This window comes from Pteropus medius, unplaced genomic scaffold, assembly GCF_902729225.1.
Source record: "Pteropus medius unplaced genomic scaffold, Ma_sr-lr_union100, whole genome shotgun sequence".
Lineage (NCBI taxonomy): Eukaryota > Metazoa > Chordata > Mammalia > Chiroptera > Pteropodidae > Pteropus > Pteropus medius.
In genome coordinates this window covers 14,439,794-14,465,232 of record NW_024355205.1, presented here as the reverse complement: position 1 = coordinate 14,465,232, position 25,439 = coordinate 14,439,794, and the positions used below count along the sequence as shown (strand labels likewise).

Below are 25,439 nucleotides of genomic sequence, written 5' to 3'. Positions count from 1 at the left end.
TTTAGTATGCCCAAATCAAGCTAATTTCCTCCAAAATCTGTTTTTCCTATAGTCTTCCCCAATTAGTAAATGAAATCTCCCTTTGCTAAAATCCTATGAATCATCCTTGACTTTTCTCTTTCTCTGCTATCGACATCCAACCCATCAGCGAATGCGATTGGTCTATCTTCAAAATGGATCCTGGATCCAAACACTTCTCATCACCTTCACTGTTACCGCCCTGGTCCAAGGTACCACCAGGCCTTGCCTAGGTTATTGCAATACTTACCTGGTCTTCCTGCTTTCACCCTTGTCTCACTACAGTCTGTTCTTATCAAAGCAGCCAGAATGATCCTACTGTAAATCAGATCATGTCACTCTGCTACAAACCCTCTAATGAGTGCAAGAGAGGTCCTTTTAATGGCCTCCAGGTCTTACATGAGCTGGTCCCTTCCATTCGATCTCACCTGTGGCATACTCCCCTCATCACTCAGTTCAGCCACTCTAGCCCCACTGAGATTTCTCCAGCCCATCAGCTACATTGCTTCTTCAATCGCCTCTGCCTGAAATGCTCTTCCCTCATGGAAGCACGGCTCACTCTCGCTTCCCTTAGGCCTCTGCTCCAGTGTCACTTCTGCTCAAATTAGAGGGACCTTATTTAGACTATATCAGTAGTAATTCTGAATATACCCTGGGTTCCCTTTTTCCTACTTATCTCCATAGCACTTACCACCATTGGATACATAGTTCCTTTTTATTAGTTTACTGTCTTCTCTTCTCTCACTAGAATTAGTCTCCGTGAGGGCAGCTACATGGTGTTTTTTTTTCACGGCTGTATCTTCAGTCCCTAATACAATACCTGGCCCCATTGCAGGTATTCAACTATTTATTGAATGAATAAAATGCAGTGACAACTCTCACCATGAAATTAGAAATTCACATCAATCAAATCTAAGAATCTTGTAGCACAAGTTACTTTTCAGTTTTTCTTACCCATTGCTTCACACTGCTGAGCTGTGCCATGTAGTAATGTAAAAACTGCGTTGTCTTTTCCCACATCACATAAGAGCTGCCAAGAAAAGCTAAATCCCAGATGGGTCTCAGAGAGGGATCAATATGACCATGACTATCTGAGAGGGAAAAAAAAATTGTATTAAGGCATTTTGGGGACCAAATTTCGGAAGTTTCAGTCATGAAATAAGGGCTTACATTTAGTCACATCAGGCATCTTTTTCACAGCAAGATCTTCAGCAAGATTTGTGTGTGTCTACACTTTATGGAGATTTATATGCTTCAACCTGCCTTGCTAAATAAAGCCACTACAAAACAGTTCCAGGGCTATTTGCTGTACTATATAAATGTAAAGTAAGAGTTATAATAATACTCAAAGTTATTCTAAAATCTTGTTAGCTGAGGCATTTTATAATTACATTGAAACATCTATCCGTTATCTTCACCACATTACCTTCTGGTTTGGGTCTATGGTCAAAGTGATGGTCTTTGTCCTTCTCTGACCTTTGGCGTTAAAGGTAATAAATGTATTAACAGCATCTCTACCACTTTTTTTGAACCATGAAGATATCAAGTGTTGTTGTTTTTTTTCCCTGTGGTATTGTTTTTGGACCTGCAATCTTTTCAATTCAGCAAACATTTGTACAAAAACGAAATTCGAAAACAAAAAAACAAAAACAAAAAAAACCTACTTAATATCAGCTATTGCTGGAAGTAAGGACACAGTGATTAATAAACGATCTCTTGTGACTTTAAGGAACTCAAATATTAGCACGTAATTTATGAGGTAACTATTCATGGACTTGTGAGAAGATAAGTTAGTTATACTAAATACTAGAAGGACATTTGAAAGTATAAATGCTGGTGGCACTGCTCTAGAGTCAGGCGACAGGACGTTAGCCCGCTGTTCCCTGGTCCTCAGTATTTCCTTTTGTGTGTAGTATGCTTGGGCTCATCAATAGGAAGTTTATTTCATTAGAAAAAGTAAAATTTATACTCATAAAAGCCAGACAACTTTTTTTGTTTTTTAGGGGAAAAACAGTGTGGAGCAAGGATATCCCGAAACGGATTAGAGTATCTCACTTATTGATTGTAGAGAAACTGTACTGCAATGGTCCCCTGCCTTGGACTGATTGAATCTGCTGAGATTTTAACCCAGAAGGAATGGCCACAGTTTTGATTCACTTTTATCTAAAACCAAACCTTTTCGGTTTTAAGAAGATAATTTTATATAGAGAGACAAGCTAAAAATAACACCATTAAATGTCTCCACTGAATTTAAAGTGACGAGAGAACTTTTGTTGATGAAAAAGTGCCTTTTATTGAAAAACTGTTTTTGAAGCTTTATAGTAGCCACATTGTTAGGTTGTCGTGGAATGACCCTTGTAGGCATTGAGGACTGATTAACTGAACATGATCCAGTTAACCTGCACTATCAAAAAGTGTCCCAAATCTAATGATCCTGTGGCAAATATTCAAAGAAAAGCTCCTATACAATTTCTAAAATATGTGTTTTAAGGAGACTATATATATATAAAACCCTATTTCTCCAATTAATGCTAAGGGGAGAAAAAAAAATCCAAAAATAACTATAAATTTTAAGTATTCATCATTAGCCCATTTATTTCAGGCAGTGCTCAATATAAACAAATTCTATAATATAAGATTTTGAATTGTTCTTCATAATTATTTGAAGCAATATTTAATCTGAGTCATCAGAGAGCTATAACAAGACTTATCCAAGCTTCTGAGTTTTAGAAACACAAGGAGCAGCATTCCACCCCCAGGTTTTTGAGACCACTTAGTCTGCATAGTTGATGGTGCACAGGTGCACTCAGGAGTGGAGACCATAGGTCTCCCCATGTTGACATGGATCTGTCCAGTCTCTGGGCAAATGAGTGAACTGTGGGATGGGAAGAGCTGTAGCAGTCAGATGTCAAGCTTAATACCCAAGTGCAAGTCCAGAGATGACTTTTGTGGTTTTGAAAATTGGATTTGCCGGTAAGTGCGAGTCTCAACGGCTGCCCACACACTCTGCTGAGTGCCAGAACGAATGAGCCCTGCTTCGCTTCAGCTGAGTCACTGCAAAGGTCAGAGCTCATTCCACATCAAATGGCACCACTGCCTGTTAGCTCTGGACCTAAAATAAGATAAACTTGACTCCACTGCAGCCTCCCAGCAAGGCACCGAGACAGTTGGCTAGCTCGTCTCTGGTGCAGAAAGCTGTGATGGGCACAGTGGAGGCCCTCGATGGTTATCTTATCACCTCGAGTTTTTAAAGCCACCACCAGAAACCTCTAGAAATGTCTTCTCAGGTTCTGCATTCAACCCAGAAAACTGCACTCATTCATGCATGTCCTATTACAAAGACCTCCACCCGTTCCTCGAAGATTCACCTCTTGCCTGGCCCTCATCTGGGATGGGAAGTGGGGAGATTTAAAAAGGTACAGATACGACATTGCACTGAAGGTGAAGAACAGGAAAATGATTCTTCTGAGTTTTGTTTAAATAATGAGGTCTACCACATTCTACAGCTGGATTAAAGTGCCATTTGTGGGATAAAAATTTTAATGATCGTTCTTTTTAAGATTTAGTAATTACATATGTTCCTGAATATAGAATTTCCAGATACTGGTTCATACCGGGTATGCCGACTACATCCAAGGGGTTTTTAAGTCGCTTCATGTGCTGGTACAGCAGGTGATCTTCTTGCTGTCTTCTGCTCTTCTCAACGAACCGTGTACAAGTGACATTAACGGCAGGTCTGGGTTTCTCACTCCTGAAAAACACTTGAGCAGAACAATTCCCCAAACGTTCTTCACCTTCCTGAAATAAAGATGAGGGATCAAATAGATTGGTTTAAATAGAATTAAATAGATTTCTTCCTTATCCCTCCCCAGCCACCCCAGTACATAAACTAAAGACACACAAGACAGAAGTTCCTTGGACGTGGCCGGTACGTGCTGGCATCGATCGATGTCGTGGTCTTTGTAGGAAGTGATTTTTGTGCTCATAGCTGAGCGCGATAGTCCTTCACTCTTTGCTGTCACTTAAACTGCTGTCTGATGGTGCCCTTATAAAATAATGATGGGCTTATTTCAAAGAAACACCATCGATATCTCTTAAGCATTGCTTGGTCTGAACTAGGATGGTGGGTCCACCACTGTGCACCAACATAATGCTCAGGCGGACCTCAGACTTGCTAACTTGAACCAAAAGATGAAGCTGGTTCCTATTAACAAAAACGACATCTTCATGCTCACTTGTAAACTTGGTCTTATTCCAATTTTACGATTAAGACATTAAAGTTAAAGAGGAGCCTGCTCCATGTCTCACACTAGTAAGTGGGAAACCGGTACTTGAGCTCATGTCTGTCTGACATCAAAGCGCTGGCTCTGTGCTAACTCCATTTCTGCTCTCAGATCTCATCTGGAGGACGTGGAGGCAGAGGTCACCCAAGTGGGGCTGATTTAACTATCTCAGTGACCAAGGGATGTTTGTTTGCTTTAACATCCAAATGTACATGTACTGAGAATCCTGACATTGCCCTTATCTTCCAATCCAGGGACATCTGGAGCTGGACAGGAGATGCTTCAAGCAGACATCAAATGTATGACTCATTTCTAGGACAGGGTTTCCCCATCCCTTAAGAAAGGTCACATATTCCTTAACCTGACCATAAAAGCCAGGGAACCTATTCCCAGGAAAATTGTACAGGTCAGTCATTTAAACTGGGTAAAGTCCCAATTAAAACGACGACCAAAAATAAACTTTAAAAGCCCACAAGGAAACAAACTGTAATCAGAATTGGATCTGTGTATTAAGCCCATTTCTAGAACTAACTCAAAAAAAAAAACTGAAATTGGCTTTCCAACAGGCAACCCCCACCACCACCACCACTACCCAGTGCCTGTTTTGAATTTTGAAGGAGGGGCAATTTCAGCAGTACAATCCTAATGGTGCTGCATAGAGAAAGAGGTGAAGGGAGCATCAGAAAGAGGCTTATCAAAGGCAGAAGACGGGGCTGGTTGCTACGCATTCTCCTTTGATGTCAAAGCCATTTCCAGGGATGAGAAAACCAGGTATCTCCCCCTTTTGTTTTCCCTTCCTCCCCCCTCCCCAGTCAGCGCCACAGAATCAAAGCGGTCATCTGAAGATGAAACAACCCCCTCGCCCTGGAAATGGAACATTGCAATTAGCTAGCTGTGCTCTTCAGAAAAACATGTTTTTGGTCAAAGTAATCTAGTAACTGTTTTCCCTTTGGTTTTAATCTAACACTTTTAGTTTGCGACACTAGAAATCAAAACCATCTTTCTTATGCTTTAAGGACATTTTTAATTCTTAGGTTAATTAGCGAAGTCAGAGTATATTATTGTCTTGTTAGGACTTGTTTCTGAGCACTGGGTAAGCACTCTTTCTACCAGCGGCACTGGGCGCAGGGGTCAGAGCTTGTCCTCCCCCCCCGCCCACCCCCAACCCTGCCACCAGGAGACATTTCAATGCTGGATGTGGGATGTGGCCTGCTCATCCCTTCTGCTCAGCCCCACACAGAGAATTCAGGCTGGTCTCTGCTCCACCTACTTGGCTGCCTCCCAGCTTCGCCCAGCACACGGAAATTCATCTGGCTCTAATTTCTGTATGAATTTTCTGTTTACTCTCTTCTTGAGAACAGAGAAAAGGAAATTGGCACACCATGGCCCACCTCATCAGAACCGTAGCAAAATAAATGATGCCTGTGGCATGCGTTGGTCCTGCTCTGTTTTATAGAATGCTTCTATGTACGGAAGCTTCTGGAAGTGGTCTCATGCTATGCCCTCCTGCTAACAAGAAATGTCACCAGCTGACGGGAAGAAGAACAGGTTGGCATTTGAGACTGAGTTGTTAGGTGTTAGGGAGGGGTACCAAAGGGAGCTGTGAAATTCCCTCCCGGGCGAAGGAAGAAGGAAGTGATGGCTACGTGGGCTGGTTTAAATGCAACCCTGCAGAAGGCCATGGTGTCGAGAAAGTGAAATCTTGAGTTCTTGCCTAGCTCTGTTGTTCAGTGCTTGAAAACAAAAAGGAAACAAAAACGGACAAAAACAAAACGAAACCTATAGGTCACTAAACAGTAACATTCTCACTTTTTAAAAAATAAATGCATACAAGTTGCTCATAAGATACTTCGTGAATTACAGCAGCTTACCTCTGGGTTAAAGCATTCTGTGGTGAACGTCAGGTCAACTTTACATTCTTTCTTTGAATTAATCTGGAATATAGAAATTGAGTCTTAGCTAGTGGACGCTCTGCTAACATCTTCATAGCCAAGAACCACACTCTTGGGATAACATGACACGCAAATGGAAGCTGTAGCATTTACACCTAAAAAAAGTGCTGTTTTAGAAGGGGGAAAGATCTCATAGTTTGGTCTGATCATGCCATTTCGCCTGCTAGTTGACACCTACTCACAAAGCGGGAGGTTGAGAAAGGCAAACAGTTGTCTTGCGGCTAGAAGTTGATTCTGAGAGAGCAGCAGGCTAGGAAAAGGACATATGTATGCATGCAGGGCCGTGGAGTCCCTTCGCTCCCCAGCTGTTCAGTGCCTCTGCGTGCCCGTGCTTGGCCCTGGGCTGCTTCAGTCAGGGAGACAGACTCTCCCAGTGCTGCTCATGTAGAACAGGGGAGCCGGCAACGAAGGTGAACCCAGCAGTAAATCATGGTTTTTCAGGTGGTGATAAGTGAAGAGAGGGGTTGGGGCAGAAGTGTCTACTTTTATTAAGGTGGTGAGGAGGAGGGACTGTTCCATGATGTGACCGCTGTCCTCCCGGACTGAGAGCTAGACCTGGGCCAGAGCAGAGGTCGCTTCCCGTAAGTCCCCCGAGAGCCGATCACTTTCCCGGCAGCAGCTGGTTCCTGGAATAGGCTGTTGCCCCGAGCGAGCACACAGGCGGTTTCCCTTAACCGTAACGAGCCACTGCTCCGGTCCCCTCCATCCTGCCCTGTTCTGTACAGTTCTTCAGCACCTGCCAAGTGGCGTGGAGGATATGCACTTTGTCTTGCCAACGCCTAAGACTTCTTCCCTTAGAAAACTCTGTCAGTTGCCAGACGGGAGTGGCCTGCCCCTTTCTTCGCTCTTTCCTCGCCCTCATCTTTTGGAGATAGATTTTGGAAGGCGCCTGGGGGAGGAGATTTCAGCTGAGATCTAAAGGACAGTAGGGAACCAGGTGTAGCAGGTGGGACCTACAAGTGAGGCCCAAGGTGGGACTGGCCCACAGACCTGTCGACCGGGACAGGGTGAATTACCAGCAGTGAAAGAAGTCCTCAGTTGTCAGGGTCCCTCCTCCCCATGAAGCTTTCACAGGCAGGTATACTTCTAAACTTTGGAAATGCTTATTTAGCCTTTTTAAACTTTTGAATTGATTCCCATGCATATTTTTAGAGTATACACACCCATATCCTAAAGCAATTTAAACTGTTTAGAAGAACTTTATATTATTTGCCATCATCTTTTTCTTTTTCTTTAAAGAACATAATGATCATTCAGTACGAGGAGTATTTTCTAGAGAAGAGAACTTTCTGCTGCATGAAGCTGAAGTTATTTCATATCATCTTAATTAAGTTAGACTCTGGAGATATCAATTTCCGTTGACTGTTAGCCCAGGAAAACAATAACCAAAGAGGATTATCTTAAATAGACCAGATATCATCCATTCCTGTTATTCTTAAAAAGTTCTGGGAAACTGGAGAATGGAGAGATTGGATTCCCGTGGCAGTTGTTTATGTAGAGAATACTTAAACACGTGAACGTAGAGATGTTGTGGGGTGCTACGGGGGGTGGGGGCGGTGGGGAGGGTTGCAGAACGCAGCACAGGAGCAGTTGGCTTAGGGCTCATTTTCAATCTTGTCACTGGTTCTGGAATAAGTTGAAACATTGATTTCTATGTACAAAATTCATACACATAAGTCCATCTTCTCATTCACTGTTTGTCAGGCACCCAGGAGATAACAAAGAAATGTAACTTCCAGTCCACCCTTCCCAGAAACCTACTTCTAAGGTGGGAACGGGCAAGTCACCAGCCGCATACTACAGCTCATTCGTCTAGCCAAATGCAGTCGTACGTGCAAGGTGCTAGGTTAGGGAGGCTTCCTAGAGTAGGTCTGAACTAACTCTCTGAGAAGCAGGTGCTGGCCTGGCAAAGGTGTGAGAATGGAGTGTGGGGGCTGACGATCCAGGGGAGGCCGTGAAGCTAGAAAAAAGGCTGTCTGGAGAGGCTGACTCGAGATCAGGAAAGGCTTTTTTTTTGAGGAAGAGGACTTGAACTTGATCCCAAAATCTGTGGTAGCCCCCATAAAGTAAACCTGACTGCAGTGCTCAGGGTGTTATGAAGAGTAGGATGTGACATAAAAAGGGCTAAGACAGTGCCTGGGTCAGGGTAAAAGTTCAATGTCTGTTCACTATTTTTATCATTACTAAAATCTATAGACATAAGGGAGAGGATGAACTGTACTAGAAACGAGAGTCTGGCCCAAGTGCGAGGTTTGGGAAGAAGAGTAACACGAATTCTTATCAAGGTTGCTTTCGCTGCATGACAATAGCTAGACGAGGCAGCTCCCCACAGCTCCTGAAGCTTGGTGTCTTCACCATCCCCACCCACATTAGAGGAGCACACAGAACTGGGGGCCTGCTGCCTCTGCCACCCTCCGCCACACTGGCTCCCCCAGACAACTAATACTCATAGAACGCAGCACTTCCACTTGCCAGCAGGTTCTAAGCCTTTACCTGCTGACTGCAGCCACCCCAGGGCCCTCCCGCCTGGCAGTCTGCCGTCCACGCCCACTGGGGCCCCTGAGTGCAGGGCACTGGGTCTGCGGCGAGGCCGGTCATGAGAAGAGGAGGGGAAGCAGAGCGGGCAGGCGCAATCTTTGGCGCTGGGGGACATCGGAGACATCCAGGAGGCAGCTGAATGTCTAGAAGTAGATTCAGTACAAGTAGTAGTTGAGGCCACGGACTAGGATGCTATCTAGGGAAGCATGTGTACTCCAAGAAGAGCCCTGAGGGCCACCAACTGTCACATCAACATTAAATCGCTTATTTTCTATACATGAGAATTCACACCGTATATGAAAAAAGGCTTCTAGGGAAAGTAACCTCACAGGGTAATCTGATCACAAAGTCCTAACTGGACAGGTCATGGTGAGGAAGAGCCCCGTTGGGACCCCCGTAGTAGAGGCCTCACGTTTCCTGACCCTATAGCTTAACAATAGATTGTGCTGTGCGGCTTGATCCAGAGCTTGGAACGTCCCCTGCCATACAGAGTTGCCTTGAAACTTATGATTAACGCCTTTATGCTCACTGATCACAATCCTGGTCTAGCATTCTTTCCAAACTATGCCCACCTTTGTTCCTGGGTTGCTCACGCCTCTGGAGGACCACATTGCCAGAGGAACGGCTCCGTAAGCACAACAGACCCCCCAGAACTGTCATGCAGCCCCTAGAATAATGCCCAGATTTTCCCTTAAATACCCTAAGCCAAACTGAGAAAGGAAGGCAGTTGTTTCTTTTAAACGCCTACAGCACCTGGTCTTCCTAAATGGTCTCCCATCCAAGTACTAACCAGGCCTGACCCCGCTTAGCTTCCGAGATCAGACGAGATCAGGCACGTTCAGGGTGGCATGGCTGTAGATGAGGAAGGCAGTTTTGAAGGTGTTCACCTGCTGCCTCCTCAGATCACCGGTACTCTGACAATAAACACTTATTCTAAATATCCCAACTCCTGTGTCAGTCTATTGGCTGAGCAGCACAGACAGCTGGCACCCGGACTCAGTTGCCCTCTGGTTTCAGCCATGGATAGTCATGCCCTGGGCATATAACTTTTAGTAAAAGGTTTATCAGTCTCTTAAGTAAACCCTGTCCATTGTTTCTGTGCATCTAAGTTAATGCACCTTTGAAATATGCCTTAACCACCCTCAAGAGAGCACATAACCTCGTTAACTATCCTGTATTCCAGGGGTCCCCAACCCCTGGGCCATGAACCAGTACTGGTCCGTGGCCTGTTAGGAACTGGGCCACACAGCAGGAGGTGAGCGGAGGGCAAGCAAGAGAAGTTTTATCTGTATTTGCAGCTACTCCCCAGCACTAGCATCTCAGCCTCAGCTCCACCTCAGGTCATCAGGGGTTAGATTAGGAGCACCAGTCCCTGGTGCCAGAAAGGTTGGGGACCGCTGCCATAATCCAATTCCTGCCTTGCTTTCTCTGACCTCCATGTAATCTTGCTTACTCTCCCTCCTTGATTTCAAATGCATAAAAGAAACTGCAAAAGTTTCAGTTAGGAGTATTTGAGATCTTGCTTCCAACAGTCATTTTGGCTCAAAATAAATTGAGATCTTGCTTCCAACAGTCATTTTGGCTCAAAATAAATTGATAAATAAACTTACAAGAATTCTCTACAGGTTTGGATGTTTCTTATGTTGACAACTAAAATAGTCTATTAAATTAATGATACAATTGTGCTCATTTTAAATAGAGTCCTTTGAGATATTCTTTGACTCAACAGGTTTTTTTGGAAACACAAGGAGGCAAAGTGAGGTGCCAATACTATTCTTTGTAGAGAAAGAGAATCCCACAGCACATCCTGTGAGCTGAGTCAAAATGGAGCCTGTCCTTTTGAAATGTTCTTTTCGTCGCTGATTTGATTTCCTTATTTTGTTTTAATTGGGCAATCTTAAAAGCGTCTACATTTTATTCAAAATAAGATTTTTACTGTTTTTTGGTTGTGCTATATCTTTTATCAAGATGCAGCCTTTTTATCTCCCACAAAGGCCTCCCCTTTCTCCCTTCCTCTGAGTCACAGATTCCCCGAGGCAGCTTTGCTGGGTCTCCTGAGATAAGCAGAGCGGACACAGCCCCCGGGTAGAGGCAGAGGCAGCTCGGCCACGGCCTTCATCTGGGACGAAGTGGCTCGTGACCCCGCAGCTTTAGGATCATGTTTCGCTTCAGTTAAAATTATTCTACGATAAAGAAGTCTTTGTTCTTCTGCATTCACTTTAGGATTTGTTCAACATGTAACCCTTCTGAGCACTGTGCCAGGAGCAGGAGTACAGGGAACAAAACAGTCACAGCCCGGCCCTCAGGGCAGTCAGGTGGCGGAGGAGGACTACAAATATATGGTTGCAAATTTGGTTATTTGATTATAAATGACTTAAGATCTATGAAAGGATAACTGGAGGATTGATCTAGTCTAGGAATTGGAGAAGCGACATTTGAGCTGAACTCTGAAGATTAAGAAGGAACTGGCTTTGGGGATTATGGAGGGGGACAGGGGTGGGGGGGGCCCAGGGAGCAGCCATCAGGGCCAGAGAATCAGGAGGAGGCAGACGGAGGCAGCGGGCCCTGAAGGCTATGGTGAGGGTTCCGTCCTAAGAGAAATGGGAAGTTGTGGCCAAGAAGGAACGATTTTGAAACGATCCCTCTAGCTGGAGCGAAGAGAACTCGTGCTGGAGTGAGGAGGTGTCCAGACCAAATGCAGTTTGTAGTAGGCTAGTTGACTGGGCAGGTGAACCTGGGTGGAGACCGTGGAAATGGAGAGAAGTATGTGGTGGACAGATAGGAGTCTTGCCAGAAGGGAAACAGCGAGGAGTTATGTAATTCGAAACCAGAAATTATCACTAGAATACAAGTTTCCTATTAAGACAATATTATTGCATTAGCCACATTTAAGTGATGCTTGTATTTACAGAACAACAACAGCTACCCATTTGGGCCTGTGCTAAGCACTTCACGTGTCTTCATGCTAACAGAGCTCCGAAGGCTTGCTCATACCCAGGAGTAATTGGAGAAATGCAAATTAAAGAAGCAATGAGGTATTCCCTTACAACTATTAGACTGGAGATACATTAGAAAGTAGACAGGGCCCATCGGTGGCCAGGTTTAGGAGTTTAAGACTGCTCCTGCGTGCCTGGAGGGAGGGTGCGGGGGGCAGCTTGGATGGGGGTTGGTCTGGCCCACTGGGTCAAATCAAGCTAACCTACATCCTATGATCCAGCAGCCCCACTGCTGGGCCTGGATGCAGAGAAACAGGTGCAGGTTATAGGAGACCCATAGGAGGATGTTACCTGAACCCAGGATTGCTCCCTCAGCTTTGTACCTGGACCAACAGGCACATGAATGAGCTTTTAAAAAGAAAGTCATTTAAAATGTTGAGTCCAAAGTTACTCAATATAGATGTCCCCACCCCATATCTTAAACGCTTGTCTTTGTCACATTGTCAGCGCGATTAGATTTGAGGAGTATGATAACTGGTTCACTAAGTGGCTGTGAATCCGGAAGCTCAAGGTCAAGTAGTCCTCCCTCTGTGGCTTGCACATAGGTTGCTACAGCCACATAGTGCAAAGCTTTTATTAAAAAATAAAAATAAAAAAGCTAAAGAGACATTTTTGAAAGGGTCGAAGCTGATGCTGGGGAAGGTGACAAGCACTTCCTCTTTCCCGAGGTCAGGCAGAACAGGGTGCTTAGTTCTTCTCATCCCCCTGCTGCCTGAACTGTCCATCTGCAAAACAGATTAGGAAGCTTCATCTCCCTTTCTTAAAACACAGCCAGAGGCACAGCACAATGTTCTAATGTCTTCCAGAATAAGGCTCTTTATATAAAGAAAAAGTCAGTAAACAAAGCAAATGCCCGTGTGACTGCATAATTTTAAGGAATCAATTAGTAGCTCTTTGCTACAGAGGTCTTTTTAATTCAGTCATCCCCACTGATCTAAGGGGCATACTTCCAAGACCTCCAGTGGATGCCTGAAACTGTGGCTACTACTGACTCCTACATATTCTATGTTATTTCTATATATACATATTTATAAAATTTTATTTATGTTAGGCATAATAAGAGGTTAACAACAATAAAAAAAGAACAAATATAACAATATACTATAATAAAAGTAATGTGAATGTGTCTTCTCTCTCTCTCTCTCTCTCTCTCTCTCATTCTCTTTCTCTCTCTCTCTCAAAATATCTGATAAGTGAGATGGCTCCTAAGTGACTAACGGGCAGGTAGCATATACAGCTATAAACGGATGATTCATGTCTCTGGCAGAGATTTCATTACCCTACTCAGAATAGCATTCAATTTAAAACTTACGAATTGTTTATTTCTGGAATATTCCATGGGTCACTGAAAATGCAGAAAGTAACACTGTGGATAAGGGGGGACTCCTGCATGTGTATAAAGAGGGCTTATGGACTACAGCCTAGAACTGGTTGACAATCGTGGACCACTAATGACCTGGTTTATGTTCTAATCTGTTTTTCCTGGTGTGTTTTATTTCTTTTATAGGTTTCTTGCTTTTTGCTGCCATAATCCATGGAGAAGGGCAGAATCCCCCCAACCACCCCCACCACAACCCTCCCTGCATGTGTCTTCCACAGGCCATGCCTCATTACTGGCTCCTCGTGGCAATGATCAACACTTCGATTTGGGCTTCCCTTGCAGTCAGTTGGAAGGAAGACAGGCCACTTTTAAAGTCCTGTTTTAGAAAGACTAATGAAATGCCGACAAAGGACTGAACTCATTACTGTGTGCGTATGTGTGCGTATGTGTGTGTGTGTGTGTGTGTGTGTGTGTGTGTGTGTTTTGGTAGAAAAAAATGCTCCTTAAATCTTTACCAAATCAATATCGAGCATTTATTCACTGCTTGCACATAAAGCATCCTGCTAGCCACTGGAGAGGAATCATGATAAAAATTATAACGTATACAGTGAGCTCTCACACATGCTTCACGTGGTTCTACACATTGCCTGTGTATCACTCATCACAAGGGCTTTTTGAGGTAAAGAGTGTTGCTATCCCCATTTTAAGGATGGAGAAACTGAGGCATTTGCCCAAAGTTAAGGAATTGCCAGTCACAGAGCTAGCAAGTAAGGCCCCCAGGCTCCGAAGCTGCCACTGTCCTCTTCTATGGCACAGAGGTTGCACAGAGCCAGCAACCTCTAAGAGAGGGCGGAGAGAAAGTGTGGGTGAGGGGGACTGTGCTTAGAACCAGTGTCTGTAGACAAGATCATCCCAAATCTTCTGGAAGGCAGACAGCCAGGTAGCGCCTGTGTATTGTGCTTGAGTTTCCTAGGACTGATAACAAAGTACTACAAACCGGGAGCCTTAACACAACAGAAGTGGATTCTCTCACAGTTCTGGAGGCTGGAAGTCTAAAACCAAAGTGTCATCAGGGCCTCACTCTCCCTGAGACTCTGGGTAGATCCGTTCCTGCCTCTTCCTAGCGTCATGGTGCCATCAGGCCTTGGCTTACGGATGCATTCCTCCCATCTCAGTCTCTGTCTTCAAGTGGTGTCCTTCTCCCTGCATCTTCACATGGTCTTCTTATAAGGACACCAGTCATAGGATTTAGGGTCCCTGCTAATCCTCTTTGGCCTTATCATAACTTGATTACATCTGCAGAGAATGTTTCTAAGGAAGGTCATATTTACAGGTACAGGGCGTGAGGGGCTTGAGACTTCAACACATCGTTTTGGAGGACACAACCCACAACAACATGGAGGTGAAGGTGATCTGAGACTTTGGAAGGAGGCCCTGGATGCACCCTTTCAGGCGAGGTATAAATGGGAGCCAGAGCCAGTGCAGGTGGGGAAATCTCCAGGCAAGACTAGGGTTGGGACAAGTGGAGAGAAAGGGAGGGGGTGTTCAGGACAAGGGAGAGAGCGTGAGTTAATGGAGAGGTATACTCAGCACTGAGGTCTGGCTGGTGGATGGGGGCCAGGTTAGAGAAGGTTTGTACAAGGACTTTAATCCAGAGCAGTGGGTCTCACACTTGAGCTGCAGCAGAATCTCCCAGAAGGGCATGCTGGGAGATTCAGTGAATCTGGGGTGGAGCCTGGGAAGGAGCATTTTAATGAGTTCCAGAGCTCGCTGATGCTGCTGGTCAAAGAACTGTCTAGATGCTGAGTGAAACCCCTAAAGTTCTGAGGGAGGGCTAGGAAATGACAAGTAGTTCCCGTGACAGTCACTAGAATGCAGCCGAGTAGGGGACTGAGGACAGGACAGTGAGTTCCCGCCAAAGGCCTGAGGATGTCATGAAGGCTGGACAAATGGAGGAGTGTTAGTATCTCAAGGTTTGGTGACCTGGAGTCTCTGGCAAATCAGCCCATGATGCCTTAGTAAATAAGGAGACAAGTCTACATTCTGCTTCAGCGGGTGCAGTCAAGAAACTCTGGGGTGATGCAGCATTTGCTCCTTTTCAAGCAGGAACATTTGAAGAAGGCAGCCTGACTTAAATTGTTTTTGAAGAACATTCGCTTCTTGCTTCCTGTTACATAGACAGCCATCTTGCCATGCAAGGACATTTATATATGCAGCAAGAAGTTAAAACTGCACATTTTAACAGCAACTCTGCAAAGTCATGTCTCATTTTCAGTAAAAAGCTGTTTAATGTAAAACATCAAGCTTTGTTTTTGTGTCAATGGATCAAAGATTTTTCCTCCGGTGTGTGTCTGGACTATCTTTATATAGATACAATATGTTTGTTTAAAAGTAAAATCGTTGAAATATTGGGTGTGAGTATTGGAAACAAACTGGAGGAAACTGATGAGAAATGGAGAATAGGTATTCATTCTAAGAACATATTTCTGAAACATAATACCCCCTTTAAACTCACCCCAAACCTTGGAGCGAATGGAAAAGTGGGGCTGATGCTCCAGAGAAGTCTTGCTGTCACTGGCTGCAGGAAGGCCACAGAAACACTGTGACTCTGGGAGTCTCGACTAGATTCTGCTGGACGCTAGTCAACAGAAAGAAAACCCCGTGCTCTGGGGAAACTCTGTCCCTTGTTTCCCTGTCCCTGACACTGGTCGCTAAGCACGGTCCCCTCATGTTGCCTTCCAGCCAGGGCTGACGACTTGAAACATCATGTTTTCAGGTGGGGGAGGGGGCGGGCACAATGCTAGCTGTCAAGAGCTCTGAGGTGATTTTAATCTCCCCTCTCTCGCACTCTGGGCCCCCCTGGCAGAACAGACTCGGCTTCTAAATGTCCCTTCCAGCCTTCACATTTGGGAAGAAAACATAAATGTCATGTCATTCCAGTAAAAGCAAACGTGTTCATTTTATAAGGTTAGTTTTATGAGTCAGGCTTAGTTGGAGACAAGTAAACAACTCAACGGTGGATAAAAATTGCTGTGCTGTTCTTACGTTCTGGCGAGGAGAGAGCATCATTGTATTACATTATACCCCAGGATTATCTTATTGCATTTCCCTTCTCTCAGGCAACGACAGATAAAGCGAAAACAGCTTATGGAACAAAACGTCAATGACTTTCAGATCAGGCCCCGTCCAGTGGGGGCCAAGGAGATCTTTGCACGTGCATGCTTTGCTTTAGTGGGTTGAGTAGTAGAGGGAAAGAGACAGAACGCTGTGTTCATCTCTGTTTAGTCAGCTCCTGGTAGGAGTCCTTGACCCTTTGAAAGGAGCCAGAGTGGACATGGCCGGAAGCGCTGTTCTCCTCTGCTTTGCCTCTAGCTGGGAGCAGGGCTAATTCGAAAAGGCTGCTTGTAAGAGAGCTGTGAGGAGCTGAGTCTCCCTCCCTCCTCCAGAAGGGCTGGGAATGGCCTGGCCTCCTGTTCCAGGTGCCCAGTGGGCCCAGCACCCTCACAGCTACCTCTGTTTTCATTTAAAAAATATTTAATATTTGTGTCTTGCAGGGCCTTATGCTAGGTCAGAGGAAGAGATAAAGAGACACAGGGATCCACTGCCTTTGCCTTGCAGAAGCAGACATCCAGGCAGAGTGGAAATAAAGTGGGCTGTTGGGGAGCAAGCACAAAGCAGCCCACCATCGAGTGCCAGGACAGGGTGTGGAAGGCAGGCACGTTCAGAGGGAACATTACCAGGCCTTCAGAGACCAGCCAGGCAGGAGGTGGAGCAAGCGCTGCTGATTCTTGGGTACAGTCACTTGTCCGGCCGTATACTTGCAGGAGTTCAGAGCCACCCAGGAGCTGGGTGTGGTAGGCTGAGTAATCACCCGCAAAGGTGCCCATATCCTAATTCCTGGAGCCTGTTAATGTTACTTTACAGGGCAAAGGGGTCTTGACCAATGTGATTAAGTTAAGGATCCTGAGATGGGCAGAGAAACCTGGATTACCCAGGTGGGCCCACTGTACTTGCAAGCGTCCTTACGGGGAGGAGACAGTAGTTTACATTCAGGAGATGCTTTGCTGCCGGGTCTGAAGATGGAGGACAGAGCCGTGAGCCAAGGTATGCTTTTAGAAGCTGGAAAAGGTAAGGAAATGGGTTCTCCACTAGAATGTCCAGAAGGAACGCAGCCCTTCCAATACCTTGATCTCTTTTTAGTCCAGTGAGACCAACCCATTTCAGAATTCTGACTTCCAGCATTATAGGAGACTAAATCTGTGGGGTTTTTTTTTTCACTTACCAAGTTTGTGGTAATTTGATACAGCAGTGAAACTAAAACAGATACCAAATTACTTGTGATCCTAAGCGTCCTGTTCTGTGTGGGTGCATCCCCTTGGGGCCATCCTGGCATCACACACATCACACACACATATAGCGACGGTACAGGACCCTCTCTCACAACTTGACTTTACTGACTAGAGGCATCCTGAACAACCATGAGAAGCAACCCAGAGTGGAGGCCTGCTCTGGGTACTGACCCAACCACTCACTGTGGGACCAGCTCTGTAAAAGCCTCTTCAATTCAGGTTCCATCGCAAAAGCAATTAAATGCCAAGGCTGCATAAACCTCTAGGGTGATTCATTGCCGATACAGCGAGATCAAGGCTGGATTTGGGAGTGTGTGTGTGTGTGTGTGTGTTTGTACATGCAGTGTGTGTGTGGCTTGTGTTGTGTGTGTGTGTGTATTTAAAATTTCATGTCTCGTTACTATCAGTCATTTTAGAGCTGGGTACTCCTTCTCCAGCAGAACAGCCTAGGTCTTTCAAGACAGAGTGTACAGCCAAGCTGGATTCCGGGTGGTTAAATTCACAAACCGCCACCACGGGTCTTTATTTGAAGACACTGCTGATACCCTGTGATTGCATGCATCCTTGGCTATGACACGACATGTGGCAGGACAAGTGGAAAATGTTGTGGGCTGGTAAAAAATGTGTGTGGTTTTCAAAACCAATTCATTACAAGCTGGTTAAAAGTATTCCTACTTGCTGGGTGCAGTTGGCTTAGGTGACTGCCGAAGTGCCAAGGAGGTCTAGACCAAAGTTTACCCCCATAGCCAGGTGGCCTTTTCCCACCCCATGCTAGATCCAGACTCTGCAGTCAGCGCCTGCAGAGCAAGTGAATGCTGTGGCAGGAGGCGAGGCAGAGACCTTGCGTGTCAGCAGGAGCAGTGCCTGGGGAGGAAGGAGGGCAAGTGGTTCCCTGTTCTGTGCTTTCGGGATCTTTGTTTCGTCCCTAGGCAGTGTGAGGGCACCGAAGGGCTCTGCAATTCCTACCCCACCTCGATTCTTTCCGAGGACTGCAAAGGCACTTAGGGCCTTCCTTGAGAGAAAGTAAGGATGATTTCACTTGAGTGCTTTATGACTCATCTTTCCCCTCCCTATTCACTGTGGCCTTTTCCATTCCCTGGCTTTGCTTCTATGGCCTGCTTAATGCACTGCTTTCCTATTCTTGTGAACAACCAGCTCTGAATTATCGACAGTAATGAAGAGAAGACTTCAAGAGGAGTGGTAATTGCATGAATTATGTTGTATTTTAGTGCTTTATAGATCGAAAGGTGATAAAAAGGTTTTTCTTAGTAGGGTAGGTGGTCACCTGTCTTGTGGCTCCACTGACAGGCTCTGGTCTGCTGTCAGCCACACGACAGGCGCCCACAGGAGAACAGCCCACCCGCACCGGGGAAGCCTGATGCTTACCAAAAGTCAGTTCTTTTGCTCCCAAACTTGCTTAAGCCAGGTGTACTTATTACCTAATTGCATAATTAAATGTTATGTAAACTGGTGAAGAGTGGGTATAAAAAAAAGGTGTCAAAGAAATCCAAGTTAAATGCTGTAGAAGGACTTGATAAAGTCGTCTCTAAAACTCTTGCTGTTGAATTGGGTGTGGGTGTGTCAAGACTGGGCAAGAAAAAAGGAAAAGTAGAGGATTGTGCACTGTACTCTTTGCAAATGATCCCTCCATTTGCAAAGAGTATGTAAGTAAACCAAAATGCAACATAGGTGTGTCTTTTCATTAAAAAGATTGCAACGCGTGCCAATTAAATGTCCTTGGCCCTATACCAAAAGATAGGTGATACATTCACATATATTGTGATTTTAATTTAAATTGAAGCAATTAGGGTATGAACATAATATTCCCCCTACACTTCAGGTCAGTTGTTTTAATTATGTTCCTTACTGGTCCAGTCCAGGCCAGAGGGCATTCATCTTAAGTGACCATTCTCAGAGCAATGTCTGAAAGGGCTGACTTGTCACAAAGTGTGGCCACAGAGATCTCAGTCAGTCTCTCCACATGTCAGGAAAGGGCTGGCCGTTCACCAGCTGCTTGGGGTGGGGGCCAGTGGTCCCAGGACTTACTGAGTGGCCAGAGAAGACTTGTCTCAGTGTAAGGGGTAGCCTTGAGTAGTGGGGAGTGGGGCCGAGCTCGTATATCCTGGGTAGCATAAGAACTCTCAACACCACTCAAAATTGCCCACCACTGATTCTGAGATGTGCCAGGTGATATCAGAAAAATTGAAGCCTCTTTGGTCATGAAAGGATAAGGTCAGGCCAGGAAGGAGATGGCATCAGGCGGGAGCAGTGAGAGAACGGAAGCTCAGGTCTGTGACCACTCCCTATAATTACTAAGCAAAACAAAACAGAATGTTCACTTGCACTTTTTCACCAGTTAGCACCGATTTCTTCTCAGTACTTCGTTGCATTTACTACCACAGCCATAACTGCAGTTCGCCACTAGAGGGCAACAGTGTTTCTAAAATGAGGGATTCTTGCAGAACCAAGAAATCACATAGAATCAAGGAATTTCAGAGCTGGAAGAGGTCTTTAAAATCATTTGGTTCACTAGCGCGCGCGCTCTCTCTCCCTCTCTCCCCCTCTCTGTCTCTGTCTCTGTCTCTGTCTCTCTCTGTCTCTCTCTGTCTCTCTCTCTCTCAAACCAACAGCAAGAACTGCATTCTTCATAATGACCTAATTCATACATACACATTTGAAACATTGTGAGGCACTACTTCCACTAATTTCTGAAAAATACTCTAATAGTTTCCAAAAAAAAAGAGAAAAACCCACAAAACAACCACAACCTGCCATTAGTTTGTAAAAAACTCTGACTTGGCCCCAGCCTCTCACCTTGCAAAGTCGCCTGTTGACCTCGAGGATGGACAGGGATCCCCACCAGCTATACTTCTTTCCTACCCAGCCACCTGCTCACCCAAGGGTCACTCCTGGATGCATGACACTGTGCAGCAACTGAGTGCTCACTCTGAAAATGCAGTGATTGGATAAAGGTACAAACCCGAGCTTTGGGGATCTATCATTTTTCACTTCTTGTCAGTGCTACAACTTCTCTTGTAATTGCAGAAATTCCTAAGTCACTACAGTGAAAGTCCCATGTGGGTGGTGTCTCTGCTCCTCAGTCAGGCAGCTGAGTGACTGCTAAACTAGATGAATCTCAGAGGCCTTCCTGATGATCCCACCCCAGTCTGAATTAGGGCCACAATATCTAGCCCAAAGCCTAGCACGTAGTAAGTGCTCAAGAAATAACTAATGGATGAAGGGACTGCCCCTCAGGCAGTATAATGGTAACTAACATTTTTATACTTTACAATTGGTATTTATATCACCTTATATGACTCTTAAGAACACCTAGCATAGTTAGCAGAACATGTATTATTTCCATTCCAAATGAGGAAACAGCCAGAGACTTATATGACCTTCTCTAAGTCGTGTGGCTCATTGTAGGCAAAGCAGGGGCTGGTATCTGGGTTCCCTGCAACGCCCCACCAGGTGGCCTCCCACATTCTGGAAAGGGAGTCCATGGCAGTTCTCTAGAAGGAATCACACTCTCAGCCACTTCCTCCTCTGCTTCTGTCACCCCCAAGAACCCTGGCAGGCCATTCTCACAAGTTTAAAGCACACCCTGCCCCAGCTGCCTTGATCATTCTTGGAGATGAACTCTTCTTTTCTGGGGATATTTGGAGGAGGCAGAAAAATGGAGGAAAATAATTTCGGTGAATTCCTGAGAGGAAACTGAAACCACTTTAGCCTCTAGGGATTCTTGGCCCTGAAAATCACTAAACTCTTTTTCTTGGATACTTGATTTTATTTTAACTCACTTTTTTTTAATTGAGGAAATGATTTAAATTTTTTCCCCCCATCTACCTCCCCACTCACGGGTACTTGATTTTAAAACATTTAAAACCATTTTTTGGAGGAAATGTAAAGGTAAATCAGATGACCGTAGGAACTTAGCCTGTCTTGTGTTCAATGCCCTGGATTCTTCTACTTATGGCCTCCACCCTCTCATGCACACCTGCCTCTAATTTATTGACTTATTCCCACCCACCCCCCTTTTGGGCCCCAAAGGAGGGTCCCTTTAAAATTCAGGATCATTATACTATTTCAGATGAAAAGCAGTAACTGAGCTCTTTTTAGAAGAGAAAGGGAATTTTTTCTTAACTCGGGTTTTGAGAGCTAGTTTATTTTGTCAAAGATGCTGAGTGTTTTATTTTTTTCAAGAAGGTGACTCAATGTGTGCAAATACAAAGTATTTTATTTTACTTTAAATACAAAGTATTTTATTTTACTTTTTTTATGGTCTTAGAAGGAAGAGAAAAATTCCTGGAATTTGACAACTTGTACACCTTAAAATCTGAGCTTGGTTTTCTATAGGGAATCCTTTGGCTGGTAACCAGGGGGTGGATCTTCAGGAAGGCCCTCTTTGGGCTCTGGGAGGTAGCCGCTCTCTTCTGCTCTGACAAAAGTTCCCAAGCTCTGTTTCCTCCTTGTCTGTAGAGCTAGTAAAACTAAACTTTTTTCTCCCAAAGATAGCAAGGATCGTTAAAAGAGGTGACACGATACAGGTTGCCTCTTCTAAGGAACAATTTTTGATTTCAACGTCAATAATTTAGCCACCTGAGGTGCTGGATTAAGTCTTTGAGGAACCAAGGCTGAGTTTCCAAAAGGCCTAACCTACTCCTGTGTCTGACACCAGGTCTAGAATAATCTTAAACTGAAAACCTGCTGCCACTTTTTAAAGCTACCTATTTATACACTATACTCAATTCTAGATTCATTGAGGCTGAGTCTGCAGGCTCTGTGGAATATTTGAGAATTACTGGAAAGAGCAGCATTACTTTGGGGGCAGACTTAGTGTAGTTCCGTAACTTTTGTAATCTTCTATTTGATGAAGAAAACAATGTAGTTTCATTGACACAAAAGGAAGCCTACAGCCAGTTCCTTGAAATCAGCAACCAAACAACAGGTTGCAATGTTCTCATTCATTCTATTCGCATAGAATGAGCCCTGGTCTATTCACTCCCATTAGATTAAAGCAGACGCCAACATTACCAAGATCCCTACTCAGGCCCATGCATAAATACCAACCATATCCTGAAGCCCTTGCTGGGTGGTCCTTCACTGACAAGCCAGTCTGTCCGCAGTCGGGCGTGGGAACCGTCTTAGATTTTGGAAACCTCGCCCAGGGCTTCTGTGTAGCCACTGGTGGGTCGCGCCCGCTGTGACCACCCCAAATGCAACTAACTCAGGGTACCCGCAGTCAAGATCGAGCCCTGCCTTTTGGGCTTGTTTCTCAGTTTCCCCGTGCACCTCCTCCCCAGGTATGGAAGCTGCCCTGTGAAAAATCTACGGCCTTGTAAATGCCTCAAAGAACAAGCCCGTCTCCTGCGGACATTGCGCAGCGATGCTCCCCTTCCACGGGCGCTTCCGGGGCGCACGGGGACCAGCTCGGTCCCGGCCGCGGACCCGCCGCGGACCGGCCAGGCGCGCGCATCCCGGCGTCGCCGCCCACGCGGTGCGCGGCCGCGGCTCCCGCACTCACCCACGCGCGGCCCTCCTGCACGGCGGCCAGCACTCGCAGGGCGCTGGGCGAACCCGCGCGGAAGTTGAAGAAGTGCAGCGCCGCGCGCGCCGCCTGCTGCAGGAGCCCGCGCGGGGGCTCCGCGTCCTGACGCCACCCGGAGTCCTCCGGGCCCCCCGACCCCGCGGGCGCCGCCGTCGCCCCCTGGAGGGCGAGCAACAGCAGCAGCAGCGCGACCAGCGGGGAGGTGGGGCGCGGGTCCCCGGGCGCAGGCGCGGGCAGGGGGCGCCGGTGGGGCTGCATGGGCGCGGGAGGGCTGGCGCGGCGCTCGGCGGACTCGGGCTCGGAGCGCGTGACGCTGGCGCTCGAGGAAATAAGGCCGCGGCGGGCCCCTCCCCTCCGCCCCCGGGGCAGCAGGCTGCGGGGAGCCCGGCTCCCCGCTGTGCCGCGCCCCTCGGCGCTACCCGCGCCCGGGGCCCCTCCGCCCCGCCCCGCTCCGCATGGCCTTCGCTGCCTGGGCGCGGGGCCCGGGCGCGGCGGCGCCGTGGCGCGCAGGGTCGGGGTGTCAGGCCCCGGCCGCGCGGACACGAGGGAGGAAGTGGAGGCTCTTACCCCGAAGGGAGCGCAGCCCACCCGGCGCCACCCGGCGCCACCCGGCGCCCCCTGCCTGTCGTGGGACCCAGCTCCTCTCCCTTGCGGTTGCTGGGATTTCGAAACTCAGGGTTTCAGAGCGAACCTACTTCAGTTCTCCAAAACTTGGAGCAGTGCTTTCCCAGGAGATGAAACTGGGGGGACGAGTGGAGAAGGGGGCTGGCATTGATAGAGGTCACTGTAGCACAATGACCTTGGAAGTGGGACAGGTCGCTGGAGAGCTGGGGCTGGAGAGGAGGCTGAAGTGGCCAGTAGGGCAGAGTCAGATAAGGATCAAGAGGCCCCATTAGACTTAGAAACAAGTAGGTCATTGATAACCCTGGTGTGAGGCACATTTAAAGGTTGGGAGTGGAAGCTGGATTCCAGCGGGGTGAAGCATGGATGGAGCTTTGGGGCAGTGGCGGCAGCGAGTGTTGACAACTCTTTTTAGACACATGGCAGTGGAGGGATGAGATGGTCGTCTTTCACCCACAGACAAGAGAGAAAGCCCAGGAGAACCAGGGGTTAGAGGGTAGAACTTGTACTTCTGGACACTCCCAACGTGTTTCTTCATCTCTCTTCAATTTGCTTACGGGTCCACCCTTCCCCAACACCCACTGACCTCAGCTCCACTGTGGAGCTAAAGGAAATCCCTTCTCTTTGCCAGTGACTGGTTGAAGCCTGGCATGTGTGATTTTGGATGAGATGCTGGGGGAAGGCTAGGGGTGACAGATGGGGGTGCCATCTCTGAAAACATCCTCCCTCCCCTACTTCTTCCTGTGGCTGTCGCCCATCTCTTGTCTGCCTTTCCTTGCTGCTGCAGATATTTATGGGATACCTACTCTGCTAGGCCCCGGGACAATGACGGGGGACAATCAGAAAAGCATCTCTGTGCTCATGGAGCACACCTAGGCAGGTGGAGCCCAAACAAACAGGCAAGGGAATATGCCCTGTGTTGGATGCAGTTACGTGCTGTGGAGAAAAACTAAGCCTGATGCAAAGTGGTCATAATTATTTTAAATAGGGTGGTCAAGGCAGGCTTCACTGGGAAAGTCTATTTGAGTAAGAACCTGAGGGAGGTGGAGAGTCAAGTGGATATGTATGGGAAGAGCACTGTAGGTAGAGGGAAGAGCAAGTGCAGAGGCCCCAAGGAAGTTCACCTGGCATGTTTGAGGAAGAGCAAGCAAGGGCAGCTGGAGGGAGAAGATAATGGGGAAAGTGTCAGAATGAGAAGTCAGAGGGATAATAGAGATGGAGCAGATCATAAAAGACTCTTAGCCTTGTCATATCTGGATGTGCCACCTAGAAGTGCGTTCCTATCTTTCTAGCAGCCTGTGAGTGAAGCCCATTTGAAGAATGTCTGAGCAAAGAGAGGGGAGGAGCCTGCGTTCCTAATGACATTGTTGAGCACCTGAATCAATTGACCCTGGAGCTCATTTCTTATCATTTAAGTTCCTTGAAGTTGGAGTTTGTTTCCCTCCTTCAGAGGCAGCCTAACAGAGATCATGATCTCCCCAGAACCTAGTCATTTCCCCCTCCAGGGTTTATAGGAGTAGGCTTCTTGATAATGTAGCACTTCCAGTTCTTATAAAGATCAGATTTTGCTTATTTTTATTTCAGTGCTTTGTGCCAATCCCTCCCCTAACCCCACTCCCGTGAATTTAAGGCTGCTTTCAGAAGTAACAGGAAAACTGGTTAACACTGTGGACTATTCAGTGGTGTGGAGTGGGAGGTCACAGGGATGGTTTGGTAACTCAGTGATTTTTGGAAGGGTTCATGCTCTCACCATCCTTCTGCACAGTTATCCTCAGATGCTCAGCTTTTTCTCCATAGACTCGTTGCTTCATGG

At 46.4% G+C, this 25,439-nt stretch overlaps 1 protein-coding gene and 1 pseudogene across 1 annotated transcript in view; both read right to left on the bottom strand.

The window, feature by feature from the left end:
• RARRES1 (retinoic acid receptor responder 1) overlaps positions 1–23,278 on the bottom strand; it is a 29,329-nt gene extending 6,051 nt beyond the window's left edge. Inside the window, exons 1-4 of the mRNA XM_039857536.1 lie at positions 22,982–23,278; positions 6,173–6,235; positions 3,633–3,816; positions 973–1,109 (exon numbers count right to left, since the gene is read on the bottom strand). Of these exons, the coding sequence (XP_039713470.1) occupies positions 973–1,109; positions 3,633–3,816; positions 6,173–6,235; positions 22,982–23,263 (666 nt within the window). The 5' untranslated portion in view covers positions 23,264–23,278. The remainder of the gene's footprint in view (positions 1–972; positions 1,110–3,632; positions 3,817–6,172; positions 6,236–22,981) is intronic.
• LOC120599226 (uncharacterized) lies at positions 9,533–9,651 on the bottom strand (annotated as a pseudogene).
• Positions 23,279–25,439: the final 2,161 nt, after the last annotated feature.